The sequence below is a fragment of the Hipposideros armiger genome, unplaced genomic scaffold, assembly GCF_001890085.2.
Source record: "Hipposideros armiger isolate ML-2016 unplaced genomic scaffold, ASM189008v1 scaffold_60, whole genome shotgun sequence".
In the NCBI taxonomy this organism is placed as follows: Eukaryota; Metazoa; Chordata; class Mammalia; order Chiroptera; family Hipposideridae; genus Hipposideros; species Hipposideros armiger.
The window spans coordinates 3,882,204-3,907,094 of record NW_017731410.1 but is presented as its reverse complement, the minus strand read 5'-3'; the positions used below and the strand labels follow the sequence as shown (position 1 = coordinate 3,907,094).

General features: G+C 39.4%; 1 protein-coding gene across 1 annotated transcript in view; it reads right to left on the bottom strand.

Annotated features, from left to right (window-relative positions):
* The window catches only part of GZMK (granzyme K), a 42,746-nt gene extending 36,178 nt beyond the window's left edge, over positions 1-6,568 (bottom strand). The window contains exons 1-5 of the mRNA XM_019641430.1: positions 6,413-6,568; positions 5,993-6,140; positions 2,238-2,388; positions 1,191-1,460; positions 142-319 (exon numbers count right to left, since the gene is read on the bottom strand). Coding sequence (XP_019496975.1) covers positions 142-319; positions 1,191-1,460; positions 2,238-2,388; positions 5,993-6,140; positions 6,413-6,476 — 811 coding nt within the window. The 5' untranslated portion in view covers positions 6,477-6,568. The remainder of the gene's footprint in view (positions 1-141; positions 320-1,190; positions 1,461-2,237; positions 2,389-5,992; positions 6,141-6,412) is intronic.
* Between the last annotated feature and the right edge of the window lie 18,323 nt (positions 6,569-24,891).

The following is a 24,891-nucleotide window of genomic DNA, read 5'->3' as shown; positions in this document are numbered from 1 at the left end:
TGTGTGTGTGTGTGTGTGTGTATATATATATATATATATATATATATATATATATATATATATATGAAATCTTTGGTAATCAGTGACTATTGAACTTCATTCCTCAAGGGATGGGTAGACATAAAGTTTGAAATAACTCACTGAAATGAAAGAAATTTTTTACATTGTGAATTTCATTTTGGTCTCCATGGGTCTGAAATCCAGCTGTTATTGAAACTGGCAGATAAGAGTGTTCCAGTAAATGTCTTGGTGGCAGGAACTCTATCTTCTGTGTTATTTTTTTCCTGTTTTGCATCCTCATAAGGTTGAACATAGTGCTCTGCACATACACAACACATAGTAAATACTTGCTCAATGAACTGATTTTGATAATACATGTAACTAAAATGCTGCCAAGGGAAGTGACAAGGTGGTAGAGAGGTCAGCCTGGCCTTTCAGATGAAGAGCTGGCTTTCAAATCTGTAGGGCAGCCTTCGCTTCTGCTGCCACTCACATCGCAAACTGCTGTACCTCACGCTCTGGTAGGCCATGAAAACAGAGGTTTAGGGGGATGGCAATCTTGGGGCATTGCAGATACACATAATCTTTGAAATCATCACACCCTCAGCCCGATTATCATATGTATGGTATGATGTGGTTTAAAAAAATTGGCAATCCACCTGTGTTACTTATTTGCCACTTGTTATCATATACAGCTTTTTTTTTTTTACTACCCCAGGAAATAAGATTTTGAAAAGTATGACTGTTGTTCCTTTTAGTCAGTCAACATGATTTAAAAAACACACACTATATAGTTGAGCTTTTTGCATTTAAGTCTTATATGACCTCTCTGTTAATTAATTTAAAAGGTGGTTCTTTTTTCGTACAAGTTATCTTCTAATCACTACTAGTGATCTCAGAGTTAGGGGGCTTTCCACCCCTCAGGCGAAGCCTGTAAAAGTCATCAGATATAGTCCATTATCCTGTTTAGAAAACATTTAATGAACACTGATTATGTTTTGGGGATGTTCTTATGATTCATTCACACTGGAAGATGAAAATGAATAGAGAATGCTGTGCAAGAATGGAGAGTAATTTTAGGAACTGATTTTTTTGTTCTCCATGCCTCTCGTCCTCTGTGCCAGTGACCAAATGGAGCCTTGACTGTAGAACAGAGCTCTAAGAAGCCTCTTTGAGAGAAAGGCTCTTACCTGGCAGGAATCCTTTTGGCCTTTGGCATCTCCTGCACATATCATGCCTTTAGTTATAATAGGGTTGTGGTTGTAATAACTTCGGCTGTTGCAAAGTTTTCGACTTATGACAGTAACAGTGACTTCTCGCAGAGTATCAGAGAAGCTGAAAAGTTCTGAGTCGGTGCTGCCCCAGCCAGTAACCTGGCATTTTGTCCCAGCTCTAATATCATTTTTGGTGCTTGGGTAGAGCAGCTTGACATGCTTATCAAGTTTTGCGGCCGTGTGAAGCTGACAGATTGAAAAGAGAATAAATTATTATTCATCCCCAGTAGTATTCTGCTATTAGCCTGAGTGATATATGTGTGGTCCCTGTCCTAGGAGGGTGTCCCTCTTCTCGAATCTACTTTGGTGGTAGCCTGCAGCTGCATTTGTGGTTGTTGCTTTTCAGAACATGCTCTCTATTCCCCATAGAGCTCAGTGATGCTTGTGGAGGGAGCTTACACAGAGCAGGAATTTTGCCCAGTCTAAAGTAAACTGGCCTTTGCTCTGCACTGGATGGTTTTCTGTGGAATAACATCCATAGGCCATGACTTTGAGGGCTGGGCTGTTTCCTGCTGGATAGGACCCTTGAGTACGGTCTAGACTAAGTTTGGACTAGTCTAAGTACGGTCTAGACTAAGTTGTAACTCACTTCTGTGAGCCTGAAGTCACTTGGTTGGCTCTGTTGTATAAATGATTTGTATTTTTCATTTGCTAATGATAAAAGCATTTGGGAAAAAGCTTTCAGTGTGGATCCTTAGGGCCTGTTGGGATGTTCCCCTCCCACATATGTAAGCATCAGAGTTGCTTTTTTCTTGTGTTAACACAACCTTGATAGGATACATTTGAGAAAAATTCTTGTTTTTTTCAAGGCAGTATATGGAGTAAAATGGGCCCTTATGGAATATGTCAGTTACCTCAAATATGGAGAGAGTGCTAATAAAATGCTTTTGTACAGATGATTTTACCACTGAACTATGTTGTATAAGACTGTTGGAGAAGCTGAAGGAAGGCAATGCTACGTACCTTAACCAGCATAATATCACTTGATTTGGCATCTGATGTAGATCTTGGGAATGGTACGAATTTTATAATCTCAAATGTTTGTTTGGAGGCTTCATTCTTTGAGAGAGAGTGTGCTCCTAAAACCACTTTGGAAGATTGGCGTTTGCCAAACCTAAGAAGCAATAAAATGATTCACAAATCCCCCAGTGGGAGAAGAAATGGTGGAAAAGTTCATATACATATAGGAACAGGGACCATCTCCAAGGTAATTTGTCTAGGATTAGGTGGAGTGACAGAGGTCTCAGTGGACCCCAAGCATGAATGAATAATATAAAGGGACAATTGACTCACCTTAAACCCACCCCACTCCAATTCTCTAGCACTACAAAAGAATATCAGAGCTTGTACCCTACTGTGGGAAAAAAGGAATAAAATTCTAATTGACTAAGATCAAGTTTACAACAAAAATTGTATTAATTTATGTAAAAATAAAGGAACTTATATTTCTAAAGTTTGTGGGTTGAGATTTATACCCACCATTTTATTTTGTTTTATTAATTGAGGTAAAATATATATAACATAAAATTTACAACTTTAAGCATTTTTAAATGTACAGTTCTATGGCATTAAATATATTTATATTATTCATCTGTCACCACCATCAATCTCTAAACCTTTTTTTTCATCTTCCCAGTGTTAAATGTATTAGTAACTAAAAGGTAAAGACTCAACATATATTTGCTAATCTGGTAGGTCTAGATGTCATCTCAAGGCAATATGGAGAAGTAAGGTCTATTACATGGCTGTCAAATATGCTCATATGTTTTGTCTCCTCAATTGGAAAGATGGTTTGGAGAAGAAATGAAAACTTACCTCAAGGTGAAAAATCACTACTAATCTGAAATGAAGAAGACACTTTAGGGTAAGTAGCCATTGATAATTCTATTGTGGAGATTTAGAGCATGTAAACTGGTGAGTCAGATGAAGAAAAAACAGTGTTATGTTTGTTTTTTTAAAATCTCTGGTCATATACAGATCTAGTACCAGCATTTCAATAGTGCCATGATTGATCTAGTTTACTGTATGTTGAATAAAATTACACTTACCTGAAGTTACAAAAATAAAAATGATTTTTTTGGAGATCTTACCAACACCTTGGAGTGTTTCTGCTTAGACCCATGCCTCCAGGTCTGACAGTGAAGGCAGGGCCACTATATCTTGGAGGTCTCTTTTCCATAAGAAAGGAGGGAATACCTGGCTGTCACTGTCCTATTCCATCAATGCAATAATAATATAATAACATTAGATAATATTTATTAAGTTATTGAGATATGCCAGGTTTTGTACTAAGCATTTTACCTATTTCCCCTCATTTTAATTTCACAACAGCCCTGTCAGGGAGGTATTGTGATTAGTCCCATTTTGCAAATTAGGAAATTGAAGCTCAGGTAAATTAACAAACGAGTAAGTCTCACAGATATTAAGTCTACAAATGCAGGAGGGATGAAAGCTCAGTTTGTTTGAATCCAGGACTTGAATTTTTAACCATTCTACTCTGGGAGCCTTGAGTGATTTGAAGTAGAGTGAGGCCTTGTGGACAGGGCTTTGGGGGCTTCCACCTAATCACTGGCTAAGCAGGTGAAAGGATGGGAAAAGTACACAGTGAAGGAAGGCTTTGGAGGAGATTTGAGAAGACAGTGGACAAGAATTGGTGAGAGATTTGCTTCTGATAAGTTAAAATGCTGAAAATAAGATTATACAAGAAGCCTTTATACCCGTTTCCTTTTATAATTGGTATGGCAACTAATAAAGGGTGAAGACATTAAGTGAAGAACAATGTGGATGGGTAATGAGAAGGGAGCACCCCGGATTTGGCCTCCTCCACTGTTTTGCTGAGAGAGGGGCCAGGGGTTAGTAAGCTATTCCCAGAGGATACTTGGGAGTACATTTGTGGGAAGCCACCAATGAACTATTTCATAAATATTTTGGATTTCATAAAGCTTAATATTTTTCTAAGCACCAATCTGCCTACATTTTTACACCCAAGTGTCCTGTAGAGGAAATTTGATCCACATATTCTGAAGTTCTTTAAACTTTAACCATTTAAAATGATATTTAGCGGCTTTTTTTTTTTTAACTCTAAGACCCCTTTTCGCTAATTTGTCAATTTGGGAATCCATCCCTACTGAGTCAGATTCACTTGGCAAAATTTAAAATTTGACTTAATAATATTACCTTTGGGTAACGCTTTATGGCTTGTGTTTTGGCTTAGAAAAAAAAATCCTCCAATTTATTTCCTTCTTTCTATTCAGCATTTGTTGAACATTTATAAGAAGTCAAGCTCTATGTCTGGGGAGATTAGAGCCCATTTGAATGTATACCATAAACATATTTGAGGACATGCATATTTTGAATTGAATGAACATTGATTGATAGTCCCCCTCTGCCTAGCTGGTCCCAGGGAACAAGTGCTCTGGAAAGGGCAGAAGTGATGGGGACACAAGGGTGATTTCTATGACAGCAAGAACCCCACTTAAATAAAGTAATCATATTAAATCAGACATTAGTGGCTTGCTATTTAGAAACAAAACAGGAGTTCTCACTGTTTCTAGGCTTCAAAATTTCTAATTTGTGTTCAAAATTCTCATTAATGTGGCAATCAAACAAAACCCCCCCAAAACACAGAGCAGTAAGTCAATTCAATTGTTCCATTTAGATATAGCTGATGCCTAGAGAACCAAGCATTATGACTAAGAGATTCTTAAGTGAAGTGCTGTGATGTTTGTAAGGAAAGGAGTCTTAGTTCATTCAGGCAAGAATCATAAGGAAGCAAACCTACAAACAAGTAAAAAACAAACCCCCTAAAACTTCAATAAACAAAACAATAACAAACACCAAGTTAGTTTTCTATTGCTTTTCCTGTTTTGACGGTTGCAAAATCCCAAGAGTTTAGGACTTTTGAAGCTGGAGTAAGAGACTCATGGGCTGAAATGGACTTTGAAGTGTCATAGTGTGTCTTCAGAAAAGCTTTCATTCTAAGTATCCCAGAAAAAGAATCTGTGTGTGTGTGTGTGTGTGTGTGTGTGTGTGTGTGTGTGTGTAAATCGTCTATCCTTTTTTTTTTTTTTTCCACCTGGGAAGGTTGTTGCCCCTACTGCTTTGATTCTCAAACTGTGGGCCTCACCTCTGGGATGGGGAGTGGGGCAGAGGAGTTAATGTAAGGAATCTAAAAATTCATTCGGAAAGCAGTTTCCTCTTGCTGCTGCTGCTGCTGCTGCTGCTGCTGCTGCTAATACTACTATTTAACTGCAACTTATTTGTACTTACTCTGTGCTAAGCATACTCAGATATTTATAAAGATACTATTTAATCCTCAAACCCCCATGAAGCAGGTACTACTACTATTATTATTACCCCTTTGTAAAATGGGAAAGTGGAGACGCAAACTCAGGTTGTCTGATTTCCTCACAGGTGGAATGACCTGTGAGCAGTCAGGGATACTGCTGCTTCCATTATTACTGTTGCTGCGTTCCCTGGCATTACACAGAGGGCTTCAGTTTGTCTAATGGCTTGCCTGGGAAACGTAGCCCTGCTCTCCTTTTTTGAAAAGGAAAACCCAAGGCAGAAATGTGGATGTGTGAGAAGGTAAATAAACTCCGCCGGATGGTCAGTTATCACAGAAGCTACCAGAACATTGAATTGTCTCCTGGGAGTGAAGAGCTTCTCTTTTTGCAAACTTGAGGAAAAACATGGAAACAGAAAGTGTAGGGACTTACCGAGCGCGACAGTGGGCTGCTGTCAACACCCACTGCGGATGGATCAGAACTCCTCCGCAAATGTGGTTGCCTCTGTACTGGATGGAAGCCATAAATGGCCTGGAATGAGGTGACACTTCTTTCCCTCCAATAATCTCCATGTTGAAACCTACAAAAGAAAACCAAAAGATTTAACATAAAAGATCTAAGCAGATAATTTCATGTAATTCTTCTTTTGACAGCCACTATATCATTTTCACGATTAAAAAAAAAAATCCTACAGGCACCTAATAGTTTTAATTTTACTGATGAGCAATTGTTTAACATTACAGTTTAGAGGAATAGACATAATTATGACAAATCATTTTCATTTATAATGTAACAACACAATCACTAGAAATTCATTTAATGCTCACTGTAGTAGGTACAGGAGATACTTACACTCTGGAGTCATATAAGCCCCAGCTATTATGAAAAATAGAGAAAAAGAAGAAAACTTAGTCATTTTAATGAAATAACTCTGACTGTATTGGTGAAGGAAGACGATTCTAAAGACTAAAATTTAATCTTGCAAGTTTTAACTTGCTCACCACAAACGTTCTAGAGGTGTTTTCACACTTAAGTTTAAAGAGGTATGTCAGTTTGGGGATTTTCAGATCTATGCTTTTAGCATTTTGGGGAGAGTTAAGTGTGCAATAAATAATTCATATCTGGAGTTAACCACCTTCAATATCTGTATGAATACCCATGTTATAAATGGTGAAAGAATAAAAAATATCCAAGCTGTAAGAAATTAATGAAGTAGTAGACAGGGTTCAAAGATGTTTATTGCTCTAAAGCAATACTTACTATTTTTCCTGGCAGAAAATGGTGCCTCTCACATTTAGTTTCTCTCTATTTTTCATTTGGACATAGATTTATTGTGTGGAGAGACATAGAACCTTGCACAAATCATAGTTGCCTTACAATAAGGCTTTGCTAAAGCCTGAATGTCATCCAGAGAAACCCATATTCTTTGTAGCGAACTTATTCCTAGTCATGCCATTTTCTCTAAATTTGACCAAATTTTGTGAAATTTTAGTTTCATTTTTTGGGGAGATTTCATAATGTTACTAAGGGGAATATTGGCAACATATTTTTAATTCCAAGTCTCCCTTTTACTCATTTTTAATTGAAAATGACCATGTGTTTATCCAGGGCCTTAATAATATCTTTTAAAAATCAAGGACTGCATTTTGTTATTTTCCCCAGAAACAGATGATAATCCATTGCTAGGCTTTTTACATTACTCTCTCCTTCACTTCAAAAGGTATTAGACTTAAGATTCTATGATACTCTTGTTTTTCCTAGGTGCTGATGTTATAAAATTTTAAAAAAATGCAAATGTTATAAAATAAAGAGTGCAAATAGACGAATCAGGCACCAGAAACTCAATTACTTCCCAGAAACACTGACCAAATTACTTTGAATGAACAGATCTTACTTTCTTTTTTCTAAGATATATATATATATATATATATATATATATAATAGAAGATATATATATATATATATATATATATATATACTATCTTCTATTTTTTTTACAAAGGAGAATTGAAATCCTGGACTATTATGCTTGGCAGATTGTAAGAGACTCTTACCAAATTGTTGTTTTCTAGCATAAGACAGTAAGAATAATAATAAGTAATATTATAATATACATTATACATTATAATTGAATAATATAAGTGCCTTAAATTATTTCCACCATTCTTTTCACATGGTCATTTATATATTGTCGGTCTAATGTCTGTGAGGAAAGCGGAACAACTATTATGTTACAAATGAAGAAACAGGCTCAGGGAGTCATTTGCCCAATGGTATACAGCATACAACCTGGACCAAATCATTTGCTTGACCTGAAATAACTTGTATATTAATAAACACACTGCCACGGCACAGAATTTGAAAAAATATTCTGTTTTCACTTTACAGGGATGAGGCAATAGTAAAGCTCCTGCATATTAAAGAAGCAGAATTAACAAAACCAATGCAGAGTAGTGACTTCCTGTCACAAAGACATGTAGGTGAGACAAGGAGGAGCCGGATTAAGAAAAGCCACAGACTTAATTACCCAAACTTGTTAGTTTCAGCCAAAATGTCCCTGTGAATTTTCAAGTAATCTTTGTCACTGTTGATGCACTTTAGATGAATCCCTTGTGTGCCACTTTTCCAAGCTATGAAAAGGACAGGATGACACCAGCTTCCCTTCTATGTCCCAGCGATGTTGGGAACATAAGGGAGATAATGTGTGACGTGTGGAAGTGATTTGAACAATGTGGAAGAAATGAACTTGGTAAAAGACACAGCTTCGTTTCTGGTAGGGGATCAGAGGGTGGCATGGTTAAAAACATCTTTCAGTTCCTTATTTTTGTGTAGTAAGGACCATCCACACAGATTTTTACAAATTGCTAAGTATTTTCAATGATACATCCATGGAAGTGGCTGTTATTAATCTGGTTTTGTAGATAAAGACTTGCTGGAGAGTATTGAGCTAGCAGGTGGAAGAGTCAGTTTTTAAGTCCTTATGTGCTGGCTCCAGGCTGTTGTTTTCAGCCTGACCACAAGCCTGCTCTGGGGGCTTAGATGCTCTAAGAGGCAAGCTGGTTGTGCCCAGGAAAAAAGAATTTAGCCATATACACCGCAATTAGACATGGGTGAGACTTAGTTCACTTGGAAGGACAGCCTCATAATTTTCCTGCAGCTGACCTGGAAAATTCTGAGAATCATGTTGATTTATAGTAAGGAGTTCCTGGTTTTGGCTTTAGACTGATGCACCACTTGATAGTATCATTTGTTATTATACTTAGGATCTTGGATTTGAGAACAGTGGGCTGTGTAACATGATAAGGTCGACAATCTAATTTATTTCTGGGTGTTGATTTTTGTTCTGTTGAGTCTGTGCAGGGAGAGCCGTGTATGCTTTGGGAGGCTTTTGCAGCAGCTGTGCTCAGCGGGGCAAGTGCAAGGCTGCGGTGCTCAGGGCGGACCGCTCCCCCGCGTCGTCGTCGGGGGGGGGGGGGGACCCTGCAGTTCTTTGCTGTGTTGTATTCAGCTATTCTTATTGGCTCCTCTTAGAGATACTGTTTTTGAGTGTGGGATTTTTGTTTCCCTCCATCTCTCTTCTTTCTTGACCCTTCTGGAAGCTCCAAAGGCCACATGTGGTTGTCTCCACTTGGCTGCCCAGACACCTGCTTCATCACATTCATTTAGCCATGCCCCCTATAGCCGTGTCACTCAAAGCGTGGACCTGTGCCAGTTTGTGACTTGATTATTGCCCATTTGGAGCAAGACAAGGACAGAGAGAGATTTAGAGTCAGAGTTTAGAAGCTATCTCAGCAGTTGATCAATGGCTTTATGCTAATTTATTTTATTTAATAAAATGTAATTTAATGTCTGTTCAGTATAATCATAAATTAGGGGATGTATTTTGTATGCCTTTGTTTTTAATTTAACTTTTCTATTCATTTGTGTTGTATTGTATAAAAGTATCAGTCTGCAATGAACTGAAACTAAAACCAAACAAATTAACAAATAAACAAGCCCCCCAAAACACACCTCATCTTCTCCACAGGCAGTTTGAGCGCAGCTCTGTAGACACAACTGCAAAGCAGAGCTTTTTCAAGCCCTTCCTCCCTCTTTCCTTTTAGCCTCCTTTGAAAAAGTTTCCCATTACCGAGGTTTCCAAGATGCTCATGGCTGCCCAAGTCCCCCCAGGCCCCAGCTCTCGAGATCAAGATTCGGGAGCATTCCCCTGTGTCCCTCCTTTGTGGGCCCCCATCTTCTGGGCCTTGATTTCTGCCCAGCAATGGCTTAGCTAATTTGATAAAGGAATCTGCTATCAATTATGGTGAAACTATGGCAGCTTTAAAAATCGGAATGGGGAGGGCTATCGGGGTACTGTGATGACATGTCTGAAGGGCCCAAGGAAATATAAATCCGACTTCAATTAGAGCCATCCCTCCCATGAGATTCCTTAAAGTGGGTGAGCTTGAGAGCAATTGCAAAGGAAAGCAAAGTACCCCTTGATTTGGACCTGGAGCTTCGGCCTTAACCTCAGTGCAGAGATACGGGGTAAGCTGGGTTGGGTCATGCGGTGTACTGCCTTTTCCTTATAGCTACTTAAGTTTAAATGCTTCAGTGAATTGCTCTATGACCTCCCTTTGGTAGAATGATGGTGATGATGAGAGTGGGATGGGGAGAAATTTGTTTTATCTTTTTTCACCTTAACCTTTAATTAGAATATATTTTACATATTAGTTATCTTCCTTGACTAAATATGAATATGCTCCAACATTATTAAGTCACATAGTCATCCTTTAACCTCCTCCTCCTTTACTCCTCTTCAAATCAACTATGAAATGACTGCAGTGGATTAAAAGTGCAGGAGTGAGTACAGGATTTTGGAGTAAGGAGTAACCACAGGAGAACAAGTCGAGAAGTTGGCAAATCGGGATTTCCCAGTACTCCTGGAGTTGGGTGCCTGCTCAGGCACTCTCCTTATCTCAACTTTTTTTCTCAAGCTGCCCTTTTGTGACAACTCTTCTTTTTCTTTTCTTTTCCAGGGTGACTTTTGATGTTTATTTTTACTGAGTTGAAATATTATGGGAGTGATTGAGAAAGTGCTACATAGGTTGGTCCTTGTGATGTCACTGGACCCAACGCAGATCACTCACACTGTCTGTAATATTTGTCCTAAAGGATTTACACATGTGAAAATCCTTCGTACAGGGATGACCACCAAAGACCCACATATCAACAGCCAATAAGGATAGCTGAAGGTTTGCTGCCCTGACCTCTCTCCCAAGCAATTGGCTAGTGGAGATGCTGGTCTTGCACAGAGGAATTGAGGGCTTGGATAATCTTAGTGGGGTTTTAGGGAGAAAAATGGGTCAACATATAGGCCAAGTCAAGGGAAATATGTCAGGGAAAGAACCCAGCAATAAAGACCAGAGGAAAGGCGGAGGAAGTAGGAAGGGAAGGGAAAGAAGTAAATAAATATTGTAGAGGAAAAAAGGAAACAATCAACTGAGGATGGGAGCCTTACAATGGAACATTTCCATCTATATTTGAACATCTCAGATACTGTGATATGTCCCAAGCCAAATACATCATCTTTTTATAATAGAAACAGACCTGTTAAAATGAATAATCTTATCATATTGAAAGCAATTCAGTTGTTTAAACTAATCAGAATGGTTTCATAAAATAAAGTTATAGTAAGCAAAATAGTAGGTATTTCAAAGGGGATGATTAGGCTCTTTAATGAGGGAAACACAGTAAATGCTATGGCCAAGCTGAAACTCAATAAATCAATTGATTCAGTATTCCTTTATTTTTCATTTACAATGAATTCAAGTTAGAATTGTTACATAGTTCTAAGTATGATGGATATACTCTTTTCAAAGGCTAATGATTAAGCAAACAACACACACACACACACACACACACACATTTGCATAACCCCCAACCCTGATCCCATGCCCACTGATTCCTGAATCTCTATGTTACTCTTTATCATTAATAAATTCTAGGTGGATTAAAGATTTTTTATGAAAAAAATGAAATCATTATGAACACTAAATGAAATGGTAAATAAAAAATAATGTTTGGCAGAGGAAGGCAAAAAGGAAACCACCAGTAATATAGAGTATATAAACTGTCTTTTGTAAGGCAAAAAACATCATAGGCAATATCTGAAGCATGATAAAATGTTTGTCATTTGTATTGAAAAACATCCCCCCCCAAAAAAAATATCTTTAACATGTGAAAAGCTCTTACAGATCAATAAAAAAAGATGAGTAATAATAAATGGGCTTCATGGTGAACAAACAATCTAAATACAAATAAAATAATATTTTAGTTAAATTTCCTCATTAGGGACCTAGCATATAAACAATATTTTAGAAACTCTTGGTGATTACAGGCTAAAAAATAAAACACATTTTATATTTTTTAAGTTTTACTAAAAGTATAAGTTTGACACACTAGTAGCACAACTGTAGCAAGTACTGATAAAAAGACCACCAAGCTGAGAAGAGAACAATTAATGAAAGCATAATCTAAATTGTCATTGTTGGTTGATGAGTCAGTTGACGAGTTTTATCAACAATGTAATTATCATGCTATTTCTTTAGCTCTTGAACTTTGTAAATTCTCTTTCCCTCTACAGCTTCCTTAATTCACCTCTTCTCTCCAAAGTCCAAAATATACTTTCTTTTCTCACCAGGATTTCAAATCACTGGCCTTCTTGCATTTAGCCATGTCCACTAGCTCTCTTCTGGACACATTTGACCTCTTTTCAGTCTGAACAAGACAGTTATATGTTAACGAGGTCCACATATCAACTCCAGGTTTCCCTACCCCTTAACCTTCTACTGTGGAACTGCCCCACACTATATCACCCTTACTATTTGTTTTCTCAGATTCTAGCTTAAAAAGTACTACTTCACAGGGGCCTGGCAGGCTAGCACACCAACTCAAGGGTAGCATATTCACTATACTGCAGAAATTGTTTCACTTCTTTCTTGTTCATTCTCTAGATCATTGACCACAATAGTCTTTCCAGACTTTCTTCATCTTTCCCAGGCCCCCTTTTTCCACCTTACTAGACCTTATCACTTCACCTCCAACTTCAGAAGTTGGAGGTGAACTCTGTTTCTTTATCTAACTTCTCTTTTCCTCGTGGTCAAGTGGGTACACCTTCATAGAGGGACACCTCTAGTTTTTCCTCATCTGCTGGGGACTTAATCTTTTAATTATTTATTTATATAGTAACTTAAATTTCTACATCTTCACTAACTCATTCCTTCAATATTCTTCCATCCATGCATCCCTACATTAATTTTGCATGCAAGCATACACAGACCTACCTATTCATGAAAGATATTTACTTGAACATGGTTGTTTCTCAATTTATCATTTCTTTTCTTTCTTTCATCATCAAAGTTCTTTCTTTCACAATCAATTTCTTGCTCTCTTTTGTCATCCTGACAAATTATTTTCATTTCTCACTGAACAGATGAATCACGTTACCAGTGAAACTTGTGGGCTTTTCTCAATCCTCGTTTTCTTTGGTATCTTTGCATCCCTTCATGCTGTTGGCCAGCTTTTCCTTGAAGCACCCACTGCCCAACTCCTGTCATGTTCTCTGTCCTGATATTCTTTACCCCTTTAATCACTCTCTTTACTGCTACTGCCAGTTCCTCTTCCTGTTCTCCAAATTATGAGAAAGAATATTCATAGGTGAACATTTACAGTTAGTGATTTTATATTTGAAATATTAAACTCCCCACCCCCAACCCTGTACTCTTTACACCAGTAATATCAGGAACCAGGAATATAATAGAGCCATTTTGAGTAAATGTCTCCAAGGGAATTCACAATGACAAAATCAAAATAACATAAAATAGATTCTAAATTAAGATTTTCATTGTTTTCATCAACAAAATTATAAAGTTCGGAAGCTTCTTTTTCTTTTCCCTCATATTCAAGATAGTAACCATATTTCATTGTAAGTGATTTGATGCCAATAGTTGAATCAGTCTGTATTTTAATTTAGTATTTCCTCCAGACATTCTTTGAACATGTGTCAACAGGAAAGAACGTTTCAAAATCGACTTCTGCCCATTTTTCCCTTAATAAACAAAATTAAGTTTGAATAAGTCTTGTAGTTCTCTCTATGCTTTCTGAAATTTGCCAGAAAACCCCACAAAAAAAGTAACAAACAAAAAAGCCCCTGGGTTATCAGAATTGTTCAAGACAAAATTTGGAAGCAGGTAAAGTTGACCACGGGAAGCCTCATCTCAACTCTCAGCATTCCTATTTCTCTTAATAGTCCTCATCTGCAAGGATTTATTGTCAGCAAATACCTACCAACATCTCATAGCTCAAGAATATTTTAAGGTGTTGCCACTTTACAGTGTATTTTCTCATTTTATTTAATGTTGTTTTTTTAAATAATAAAAAAACTCTAAAGATTCAGAGGAAGCATCTCTAATGATGAGCTGTCAGGTATGGTGACAGGAATGGAGATGGTTTGGGCAGAGACTATTCCTTGTGCTGATTAAGCCACACCGTATAAACATCACCTACTCTGAGGATGTAAGAGGCTGGCTCTAGGAATGATGTTTTGTTTTTGCATATTTGGGTGATTGACAAGCCACAAGTTCCTGAACCTCTGCTGCCAGGGAGATGTTTAAAACTGTCACACTAGAAGTGCTAAGGCACATGTATTTCTACCTAATGTGTGTGTAGGTTGTGTGGGAGGTGGCCAGGGAAATATTTTAAAGTTTAGACTTAAATCAGACCTCACTCTTCTCACCAGAATGAGTTTTAAACACTTCTCTGAAGAAACAAACACAGAACACAAAGAGCGAGGGTCCCAGTTTACAGGCTGCTCTGATGTGCACAGCCAGGGAAGCCATTCCCAGGTAACATGTACTGAGAATACTGGAAGCCGCACAGTGGGGCAGCATGATGTTGGGGAAGAACATCATTCCTTCTCTGAGTGACACTTCCCTTGAGTTACTAACTGCCAGACACATGCTGTAAGAACGAAGTCTCATGCAGTCAGAAATCGTAGAAAAGTGTCCTTATGACAGGGTCTAAGCCAGCAGGTTACAGCATCGAGTGACTGAATGCAAAGAAACCAACCCAAACCAAAGCCGAGGATGCTTGTTGTGGGATCTCAATCGAAGTGTTCTAAGATGAGGAGGTTTTTAATAATGCACAGTTCAGGGGAGAAGGAAACTCCTAGCAGACCAGTCAGCCTTCCATCCCAGACATCCAGCATGCCCTTCATTGCTTGTCCTTCAGGCTAGGTTTTCTAGAATGTTGTTTCACGAAGGTATCAGAAGAAATCCAGAGGGACAAGAGACTGTGATGAGAAAGGTTATGTGCATTCAAGCGACCAATCCTTTTGGAGGAAAGAGTCAGAAAAATTGATGTAAAATCTGAGTCAAAAACCAACATATGGTAAACCTATATATTATTTAAAAAATAATTTTCTGGGTGAAATCTCTTCATTCTCAAGTTTTAAAATGGTAATAATAGCCATTGGCAACAATTGGCATCTTGAGCTATGTTTTTAATTTATTAAATAAAGATTACTCATCCAATGGGAAGGCAAGGAATAAAGAAGTAGGCAGCCAGCATTTTGCCAAGTGTATTAGAGGGAAGCCAAGACTCCATAGTAATTTTGTGATGAAGGCTGAGTCCCTGCTGAAATTCATTTTATAGACAGAGAATCAAGTCTTGGACACAAAACAAGATCAACATGAAACACACATAGAAGGATCATCAGGGTGTGGACCGTGCAAGTAAGAGACAAGAGACAATTCAGACAAGCCTACAACAGGGATTATTCTGTTATCTCCAGTTCATTAGTGAATACAAAGTTTATACCCGAACCCTCACCAGTAATACTATTTTAGTATTTGTATATGTTTTTATACACCTTTCAAGGTAACTGTTTAGTAAACTTGATATAATTGGATTCAATCATTATCAACAGATCCTTTTATAGTCTAAAGTCTTGAGTTAAAGAAGTGGCCCATCTAGGGTTATTTACTGACAGGGCAGAACAAAACCCGCCTGAGTTGGAAGTCATAATTCTGGGGCCCATAATGCACTCCTTTCAGAATGCTGTTTCAACAAAAAAATACATAAGTCTGCTTGGACCACAGGTGTTAAAATCACAGGATGTTATTGCTGAAAGATATCTGTTTCATTCAGATCCTGTCAGGAAATAGAATCTGACTCAGGTGGTTCAAATGAAGAGACTTTCGGGATGGGGACTACTCATAGAGGTATGGGCAGGGTAAAGGGATTTGAGGCACCCAGGGACATGCAACAGCAGGAAGCCATTGCTGCTCCTGACAGCCCAAGGAGAGCTGAGCCATGGAAGAAGGTGCCTAATTGGAGCTATAAGCCCTGAGGGCCACCGCCACTGGCATGAATGTAGGCCAAAGCAGGGAAGGAGTAGGGAAGAAATACCATGACCCGTCCCTGTCTCTTCTGATCCTCTGTAGGTGCCTTTCATAGGCCAAAACCACCAGAAGCCAGAAGGCAAGGGAACCTGGGTAATGTAGCCCATAGAGGGTGCAGAGCAGAGCAGGAAAAGGGCGGAGACTGGATTTGGGGCTGGTGGGGCAAATGGTGGAAAACCACACAGTACCTTAGAAATCGGTCCTTTGTGCTCAAGTGGAAAACACCAAATTCTTTCTTTGTCTGGCCATATAGACAGGACCCAGGTGGGCAGCGTGAGTAGCAGGTATGTAACTATCTAAAGCAACTTACCTGGTAGAAGATAGAATTTGCTTGTTAAAGGGCTGGTTCCCTTTAAAAATAAGCTGGCCTCTATGGAAACCTGGATGCCCTGGTGCTTACAGCAACGAGTCCTGGTCAGTCTGTGATTATTCCAGGAAGGGGGCTGGTGCTTCCCCAACCACGGTTGCTTATAGGGGAATTCTGTAGCTAGCTTGTGGCATCTTAGAGGGGCAAGACTCAGTCCTCAGCCCCCATTATGCCAGGAAAGCCAGGCTCTCCCCAAGCATGAATGCTGAGCTGGTGGGATAGGGCTGAGTTGAGGAAATGCTTGTATCCAGTCTCTGATCATACCAGGTAATGAGCTGGTGCTGCCTAATCATGCAGCTTACATATAGTCTAGCTCTGTCTGACTTTCAGTGCACTGCTCTAAGATGGACCATGAGGAAACCAATCCTGTCTCCCCGGTGGCCTCTGCTCTGTCAGATCTGGTGCGTGAGGACTACTTTGCCAGTTGCTCTTGTTTACAAGAAACCCAGCCAGGAATCAACAGGGCATTGTGGGTGGCAGCAAGTCTCCCACAGCAGACATTGAGAGCCCCTTGTTCTCCAGCTGTCCAGTCAGCATCTCTTTTAATAAGTTGCATACCAACCAACTCATGAGGCCAAGATCACTGTGCAACGCTCGCCTATGTCGCTCTGCAAAGTGAGGTTATCAGTGGGATGAACATTGAGTGTTGTGACACCTCACCTGCAGCTGGTAGGCAGATATCATAATGAGACAAAGAATTAAACAGGAAAAACAAAATAGATGTGTCCATTAAAAAAACAGTTACTAAGTGCCCTTGAATAAATTAGTAATATTTATTTGTGGTGCATTGGAAGTTGCTCAATTACATCCATATTTATTTCTGATTGCTTTGCAAGTTGCTCAGTTATGTCTTTGGTCCTTTTTATCATAAGTGAGTTTTCAACTCCCATTCATTTTGTTTGGAGGAGGGTATTGTGGGAAATATGGCTTTTTATTATTCCACTGAAGCCCATTTTGTCAGGGATCCAAGTGGCTATAGCAATTAAATCTCCTGCTGACTCTTCCTCTAGACTCAATCCCTGAAAATTAGTTGGAACAGATTAGAATGAGCCCTGTGAAATGTGTCTTTTGGTTTTAGAGGAGCAGTGAGCTGGAAGGCTCATCCGTTCTTTGATCCTCCGTGACTTCTCTGATCCTGCGAATCGGTGTGACTCATATGAGGTCTTGTTGTTGTTTCAGTTCCTTGGAAACTGTCAGACTATTATAAATGAGGTCCACTCCTGGCTGCCTTAACTTTCAGCCTCATGGCTGGATTCTGTCGACTCCAGAGCCCCAGAGCCCTGGGCCAATGCTGAGGGTTCTTTCCATACATGCAAGGCCATGTCTCTAAAAATAAACCACTTTAACAGTGTGGTGTTAAATTGACTTATTATCGTATGAGCCCAGCTTTGTCCACACTCACCCCTTCCCCGTAAGTAAATGGAATCAAAGGGTTTAGTGGGTGGAGATACAGCCTGAGCTTGTCACTTCCTGAGGACCTTATGTATCCATTCTTTTTCCATTGTGTACATCTGCTTGGGTGCTCTAAGGAGACCAGGAATCGTGGGGGTAATGGAGATCCAGGGCAGGAGGGGCGTCTGATGGGGGCCCAGCACAAGGCCACATTGTTATCCACATATTTTGAGTGTTCTCTTCTTGCCGGGCACTGGGTTTGGTGCATCAGTTCAGCCCTATGAAGTAGGGATTCTCATGTGTTTTTGCATTTGGGGAAAATCAAAGCTTAGAGATTTGAATATTGTGCCCAGTTTGTATAAGTTGCATGCTCAGGATTCAAAGACCCCAAATCATATGTTCTTAACCACGGCTCTATGTGGTGCAATAAACCTGCTGCTTCCACTTCCCTTTACTTCCCAGCAGAGGAGCTTGGTGCTGGAGGGGGTCATAGGGGCGGAAGACACAGGGCAGAAAAGAAAGTGATCTGATAAACTCTCCCACTCATGTGTTAGTGATGTAATGCTTCTAGTATTGTAATTTTAGAAGAGGGTGAGGTGAGAGAGCTGTCCTTCGACTGTGACTCCTTGAGACATGGGGCAAAGTGTAAGGACTCTGGGATCTAGGGAGGGCCGTCCTGTTCACTGTTACTTAGAGGGCTGGGGTTTGTGAGTGTATCTCTGAAATTTGTTTATTTCTCCTTAGAGGCGATGCCATTTCTGGAGCCCCTCAGATGTGCAGGACCTAAGCCAAGCACCGTGAAGACCATGACAGTGACTAAAATGGTTCCTATTCATCGGAACTAGAGGGTCTCCTGTAGGTAAAGAATGGTGCTAGGAGTGCAGAAATGGCAAGCTAGATGAGGGATGGATCCTGGCCTGGCGGAGACCAGCAAGGGCATTGCACAGTACCTGACATGTCAGCCTTGAGGGGTGAAGTGTTTTGATGAATGGAGAAAAGAGTTTAAGCAGGTGGGTAGAGAAGCAACCCAGGCCGAGGCCACATTTTCATCAATGGTGGACGCATTTGCCTACATGCTTGTCCCTTTCTTTCTTTCTTTCTTTCTTTCTTTCTTTCTTTCTTTCTTTCTTTCTTTCTTTCTTTCTTTCTTTCATCTTTCTCTTTTTTTAAAGGAGTATAAGTATATTCATCTAAAATTAAATCAGGAAATGCTACAAATATAATGGGAAAATGAAAGGCAAGCCAAACATTGTGTAGTTTTTAAGCATTTTTATTGATTTCTTTATTTTAAAGATTTTATTAAAATATAGCTAACATACAATATTATATTAGTTTCAGGTGTACACCATAGTTATTCAACATTTATATACCTAAAGAAGTGATCGCTATGATAAATCCAGCAACCATCTGACACCGTACTATGCTATCATAAGATTATCGCCTATATCCCTCATACTGTACATTATCTCCCCATGACTTACTTGTGTCATACCTGGAAATTCAAACCTTTTATTTCCCTTCACCTTTATTTCCCCCTTTTAAAAAATTTTTAATTACAGTTGACATTCAATATTATTTTATATTGGTTTCAGATGTCCTGCATAGTGGTTAGACATTTATATAATTTATGAAGTGATCTCCCTGACTAGTCTAGTACCCACCTGGCACTATGCATAGTTATTACCATATTATTGACTATATTCCCTATGCTTTACTTTACATCCCCATGACTGTTTTGTGACTACCAATTTGTACTTCTTAATCCCTTCATCTTTTCACCCTCCCCCCTCCCCCCTCCCATCTGGCAACCATCAGCTTGTTCCCTATGTCTATGAGTCTGTTTCTGTTTTGTTTGTTCATTTATTTTGCTCTTTAGATTCCACAGATAAGTGAAATCATATGGTCTTTTTCTTTCTATCAGACTTATTTCACTGAGCATAATACCCTCTAGGTCCATTTATGTTGTTGCACCATTTTTGTTTCTATGAAGAGAAATATTTAGTAACTTACTCGACTGTAAATACTAATGTTGTGTGTATAACCACTATAAGGCAAGGTTAAAAATACCAAACATTTAAAAAAATATTTAGTAAAAAAATAAATGATAAAATTTTAGGTTATCAAACATTTCTTAAACTCTGGTTTCTTTAGCAGTTGAATAAACAACTTTCCCTGAACCACTTCTTAAATCAGACTTTTTCTAACTCTGAATTCAGAGCTCTGGTGTATTTATGGCTTGAGAGGCTTTCTGGGGCACATTTATTGCTTCAACATATTTCTCCTCCTTTCAGGTACTAAAGGTCTTTGATTACGTGTTTATTCTAACTGCCCTAGCATGGGACTGTATGTGGAGAAAGCGCTTCTTTGCGTTTTGAAGTCTTGCACTCTCCTAATTAAACGTGAAATACTCTGATGATGTACCCTGCCCCTCAAAGGAGAAGCTTGTCTTCCTGCAATAGGTTTATGTGGCATTCCAGTTGCAAGTGAACAGTTTTGAAGGCTCATCATGTAGGATTGTTTGACAGAGTAAGTCCCTCATGGTTTTTAGAAGAAGTTATCATAGGCAAGTATGCCACGCACGTCATCCCTTTTTCAAACAGCTTTATTCAGAAGTTTCCTCTCAGGTCCCTTCAAAAGTGCCCATCAGTTATTCCCTGGCGGGATCAGATTATCCTACATTTTCTTGTTTTCAGTGTAGGCTTTTATTTGGATGTGGGGTGCTTGAAAGGTGATCATTCGTGGCCCTATTGGAGTTACATTATTTTAAGTTAGTTAAATGGAGGCTTTACTATTTAAAAAATAGCCTGGATTGATGGTCATCAAATTATTCACTTGTAATAACTGTTGATCCCTCATAGGCTGGCTTTCTAGGCTAGACCACATGAAGGTTGAAATTTTGATTTGCCATTTTGAGAACACTGAATACAGAAAGCCAAAGTACGTTGGATGCCTTTCATTCTTGGAGACATTGTTTGATGTTTTATTCAGTGAGTACTTCCTAAATATATTTATAAAGGAGATAGGCTCAGCATGTTGTCTGGAAGTGGTGGGGTATACACAAGCTCATGATCTGCTGTTGGAAATGTAAGCTGGGTATGTGTGTATGTGTGTGTGTGTGTGTGTGTGTGTGTGTGTGTGTGTGCATTTTGGAACCGAGAGTGGGATATTAAATTCAGGCTTTACAGCACATATATCTTGTCCTAAAATACCTCTAGTCAGACAAGTTAAGATATTTATAAGGCAGCTTGCAAGAGTAAAGTCCTCAATTTCATCATGTAAAGCTCTAGTAGGAGACTCAAGATTGGTAAAACAATTCATGCTACTGCTAAGTAAATTGTTGATGGCAGGTCAATGAAAATGAAAGTAAGTCTATCTATTTAGACAACTACTGGTTTCATTGAATCGAAGATGTTTTCAGTGTAATCTGTGCCATTATGTTATGTATCATTAAGGAAGAAAAATAATTCTCCCAATTAAACTCTGACATAATGCTTTTATATCACTAGAAGTTTTACTTATACTTATTGAAAGCAGTCTTTTAGGCTTGTTTGGATATAGATTTCTATAGTTTAGAACTTTTGAACATTCATAGGAAGGAAAACAGAAATTTAATAAATTGGATAAAATATTCCTAAATGACTCCACATTCACAAATTGCCCCTTTGAATCACATATCAATGTCATATCTTTTTCACAGAGTATAGGCCCTTGGCCATCAAAACTATGAATAATGCAGGATTTCTTAAAAGTCTGGCTCCACTATTGTCTTTGAGATTCTCTTCTAGGTGACTGGCATGCCTCCTATAAATTTTGATGTGCACATGCAGACAGTGACAATGACATCAACTTCGGTGATGTTAATGTGCGGCGATTTGTGTCTTAGAATCAATGGCATATGCTAAAAAAATTTAAAGTGCATAATACAGTTAATAATCCTAGGCCAATTCCTTAAAGATAGGATTTTCTTGTCAGAAATCTCTAGAGTAAAGATTGAGTAGTAATTTGGCTAACATGAAGAAACGCGACTGGGTAAAACCATTAGTCTACATGTTTCTCAAATTTTGATTTTGTCAGAATCAAGTGGCTTATTTGTTATACGTGTCGATTCCCAGGCCCAATCCCAAGCCCAGGAAACGGGAATCACTGACTGTGGTATTTTGATAAGGTCCCAGGACACGCTGTGCAGGTGGTCTGGGGACCTGTGCTTCAGGCACAGTGCAATGAGCCCTGCTCAGGGCACCCTCAGTGTACAGACAGTAAGCTTCCAGATCATAGGCTTGGAGACTTCATGAAGTACATGGCAGCCAAAAGAAAACAGGACACTTTTGTTTTATTTTTTTAGATTTTGAAAGAGGTCACAATGTGGCCCTTCTCTGGGAATATCCCAGGAAGAAAGAAGATATTTTAACACCAGATTAGAGAGTGAGCCTGCCAATTCCTTAAAAAGTCCTAAATAAAGGGCTTGGAAGTTATGCTTCTTTTTCTCTTCTTCTAGAGCTTACCTTTAACTTAAAAAAAATCATTTATTCAACCCACATATCATGTAAAGGCTAAGGCAAACTGGCTAGACAAACTGATAAGTATGGTGAGGGTGGTCCTGAGTAATATTTTATTACATTATAAAAGAGGTCACTTTAAGGTTAGGTAAAGGAAATGCCATGTTATTTGCAAAGCAAAGTAGCAGAATCATTTCCTATGATTCTTGTGTTAATCAGAAATCCTAGTCTTTCCAAAATTCCTGGTGAAAATTCCAAATGTCTTAGCAATAACTTCTAACATGACTTTTTAAACCTATGTTCCCTTATGCCGGGTAGTTCTAATGTCTAAATGACTTCCAATGCCTAAGCTAATTTTGTACTCATTTAGGAAACTGGTGATTGAAAACAAACAAACAAACAAAAAACCTATTTTTGCCTATAAAAGCAGCTTGTGAGCTGTTTAGTCATCCTGCACTGGGATGGGGTGAGGCAGGATGCAGGGAGGGGTGGGGAAGACTTTCTAAGCAAAAATGTTGATGCTCAGCCATCATTCTGTGAATTAAGTGAATGAAAAATGGTGCCTTTTGCAGAAGGTGAGGAGGATAGAGAAGTGGATGAGGTCTGAGATAGATAGCCACAGGCTCATTGTGTGTGTGTGTGTGTGGGGGGGTATACTTTGTCTTATAACGTAAGTAATAATATTTTACAGCTGTATGGCAATTTAGAGTTGATAACATGTTTTCACTTCTACATTATCCTTTGATCTGCATAACATTTCTTTGAGAAAGGAATGGTGTTTCTACCCTTATATTTTGCTTAAAAAAATGACTTCATGTTAATCAGGAGGGCTGGTCTTACATCAGGGCTGATGGTGGAGCTGGGGCTGGAACTCAGATCTTCTGGTCCCAATTTCAGGGCTGCTTTTGGTCTTCACCCTGCTTCTCGTCTTCTATTAGGATAGTACCTGGTGCTTTTAGATATGGCTCCCTACTGGAGGCAGAAGGACACTGGAATCTGACTGGAATTTCTTGCACATGGTCTCATAGACTCAGAACCCTGATGTGAGAAAGAGCTAGCTAGCTAGCTGTTAGGAAAACTTGCCTAACTCCTCATGTTAGAACCTCCCAGAATTGGAGGCAAAGAGGAAAAGTAGGCAGCTAGGTAGTGAGAGCTCCTCACATGTTTCCAAATCTAGACTTTCTCACTCTAAAAGACTTCCTGGCAGTGTGAACCCAAAGCAGAAGTTTCTAGATTTGGCTAAAGTTAAAAAACAACCTAATTGTGTGTCTGTTTACCTGGGTGGACTCTACAGGCACCAGAGCTCTATATATGGTGGCAAAGTTCTCTGAGATTTGGGAGTTGAGGTTTGTAGTACATGTTGTGGGTGTCCTGTCCTGTCTTCTCAAACTCCCCCACACTCATCATTCTTGCGGGGATGTTTGCTGTAAGCAGCTGTGATTGCCCCCACCCCAAATCAGAGGACCCCAGGTAAGAAGCATAATTAAAACAGGTTTACTTCACTTTACTCTTCTGAGCAGATGTAGTTTTTGATAATTGCCTGTAACATCGAATGCTGTTTTACTATTCAAATTGTCTTTATTAAGAATTGAAACTTACAGGGCCAGCCAAGTGGTGTGTTGGTCAAGAGCTGGCTTGGGACACCAGAGGGCCCCGGTTTGGATCCCACATATGAGGGCCAGTGACACTGCCCTCTACAGCTAAGATGCTGAACAACAGCTCAACCTGGAGCTGGGCTGCCGTGAGTCGCCGGCAATGGCATAGGCTGCAGCCCCTGCTGCAGTGGGTTGCCATGGGCTACCGTGTGTGGCCAGCAGCCAGCATGAGCAGCCGGCAGCTGATGTGAGCTGCCAAGAGCCACTGTGAGCGGCTGTCCAGAAGTCGGCGACTGATCTGCCTCACCCGGGAAGAGCGCAATGATGGTGCCGACTTGAGCCAGTGAAGCAACGTCCTCCACAACTAGACTGGAGAACAAAACGACAGCAACTTCTCTGTTCCCCTTTCCCCAATTCCCCAATAAAAATCTTAAAAAAAAAATTGAAACTTAGAGAACTGGAGAGATCTTTCTTTTGGGAAAATATTTACTCCAAGACATAAGATCATTTTTAAAGAATGAAGCAAATCTTTAGACATTTAGACCCTTGAAGTAATAGTCATGATGTTCCTTTTGATCCTCTTGACTCATTACTGAGGTAGAGAGGCGAGATGGGAAGTCTAAACTGTGTGTCATGTGACTTGCCTAAAATCACGTAGCTTGGTGGTAGCAGAGCTATTTCTAGAATTCCTAAAAGCTATTCCCAGGACAAGAGGCTCTGAGAGGAGTCCCCAGGGCCTGTGACAGCTGACCTGTGACTTCTGTGAGACTCGGTCAGTTTGGCAGATATGTTTCATCAGCATCCATCAACCACGAGGAGCTTTCATGAACTTCTTCTCAAGGTAGATGTGGTGCCGCCAGAACCAAGGCTGAAAGGTCAACAGGACAAAGTTGGTTAGCTGTGCAGTTGTTGACATAGTGGGACTAAAGTCTCTGTTGAAACCCCGTTCCATCCTCAGGGGCTTGGACTCCTTTTGGAAACCTCACCCTCCCTCCCACAAAGAAGCTTCGCGGGCTGCAGCCCAACCCAACATTCCCGA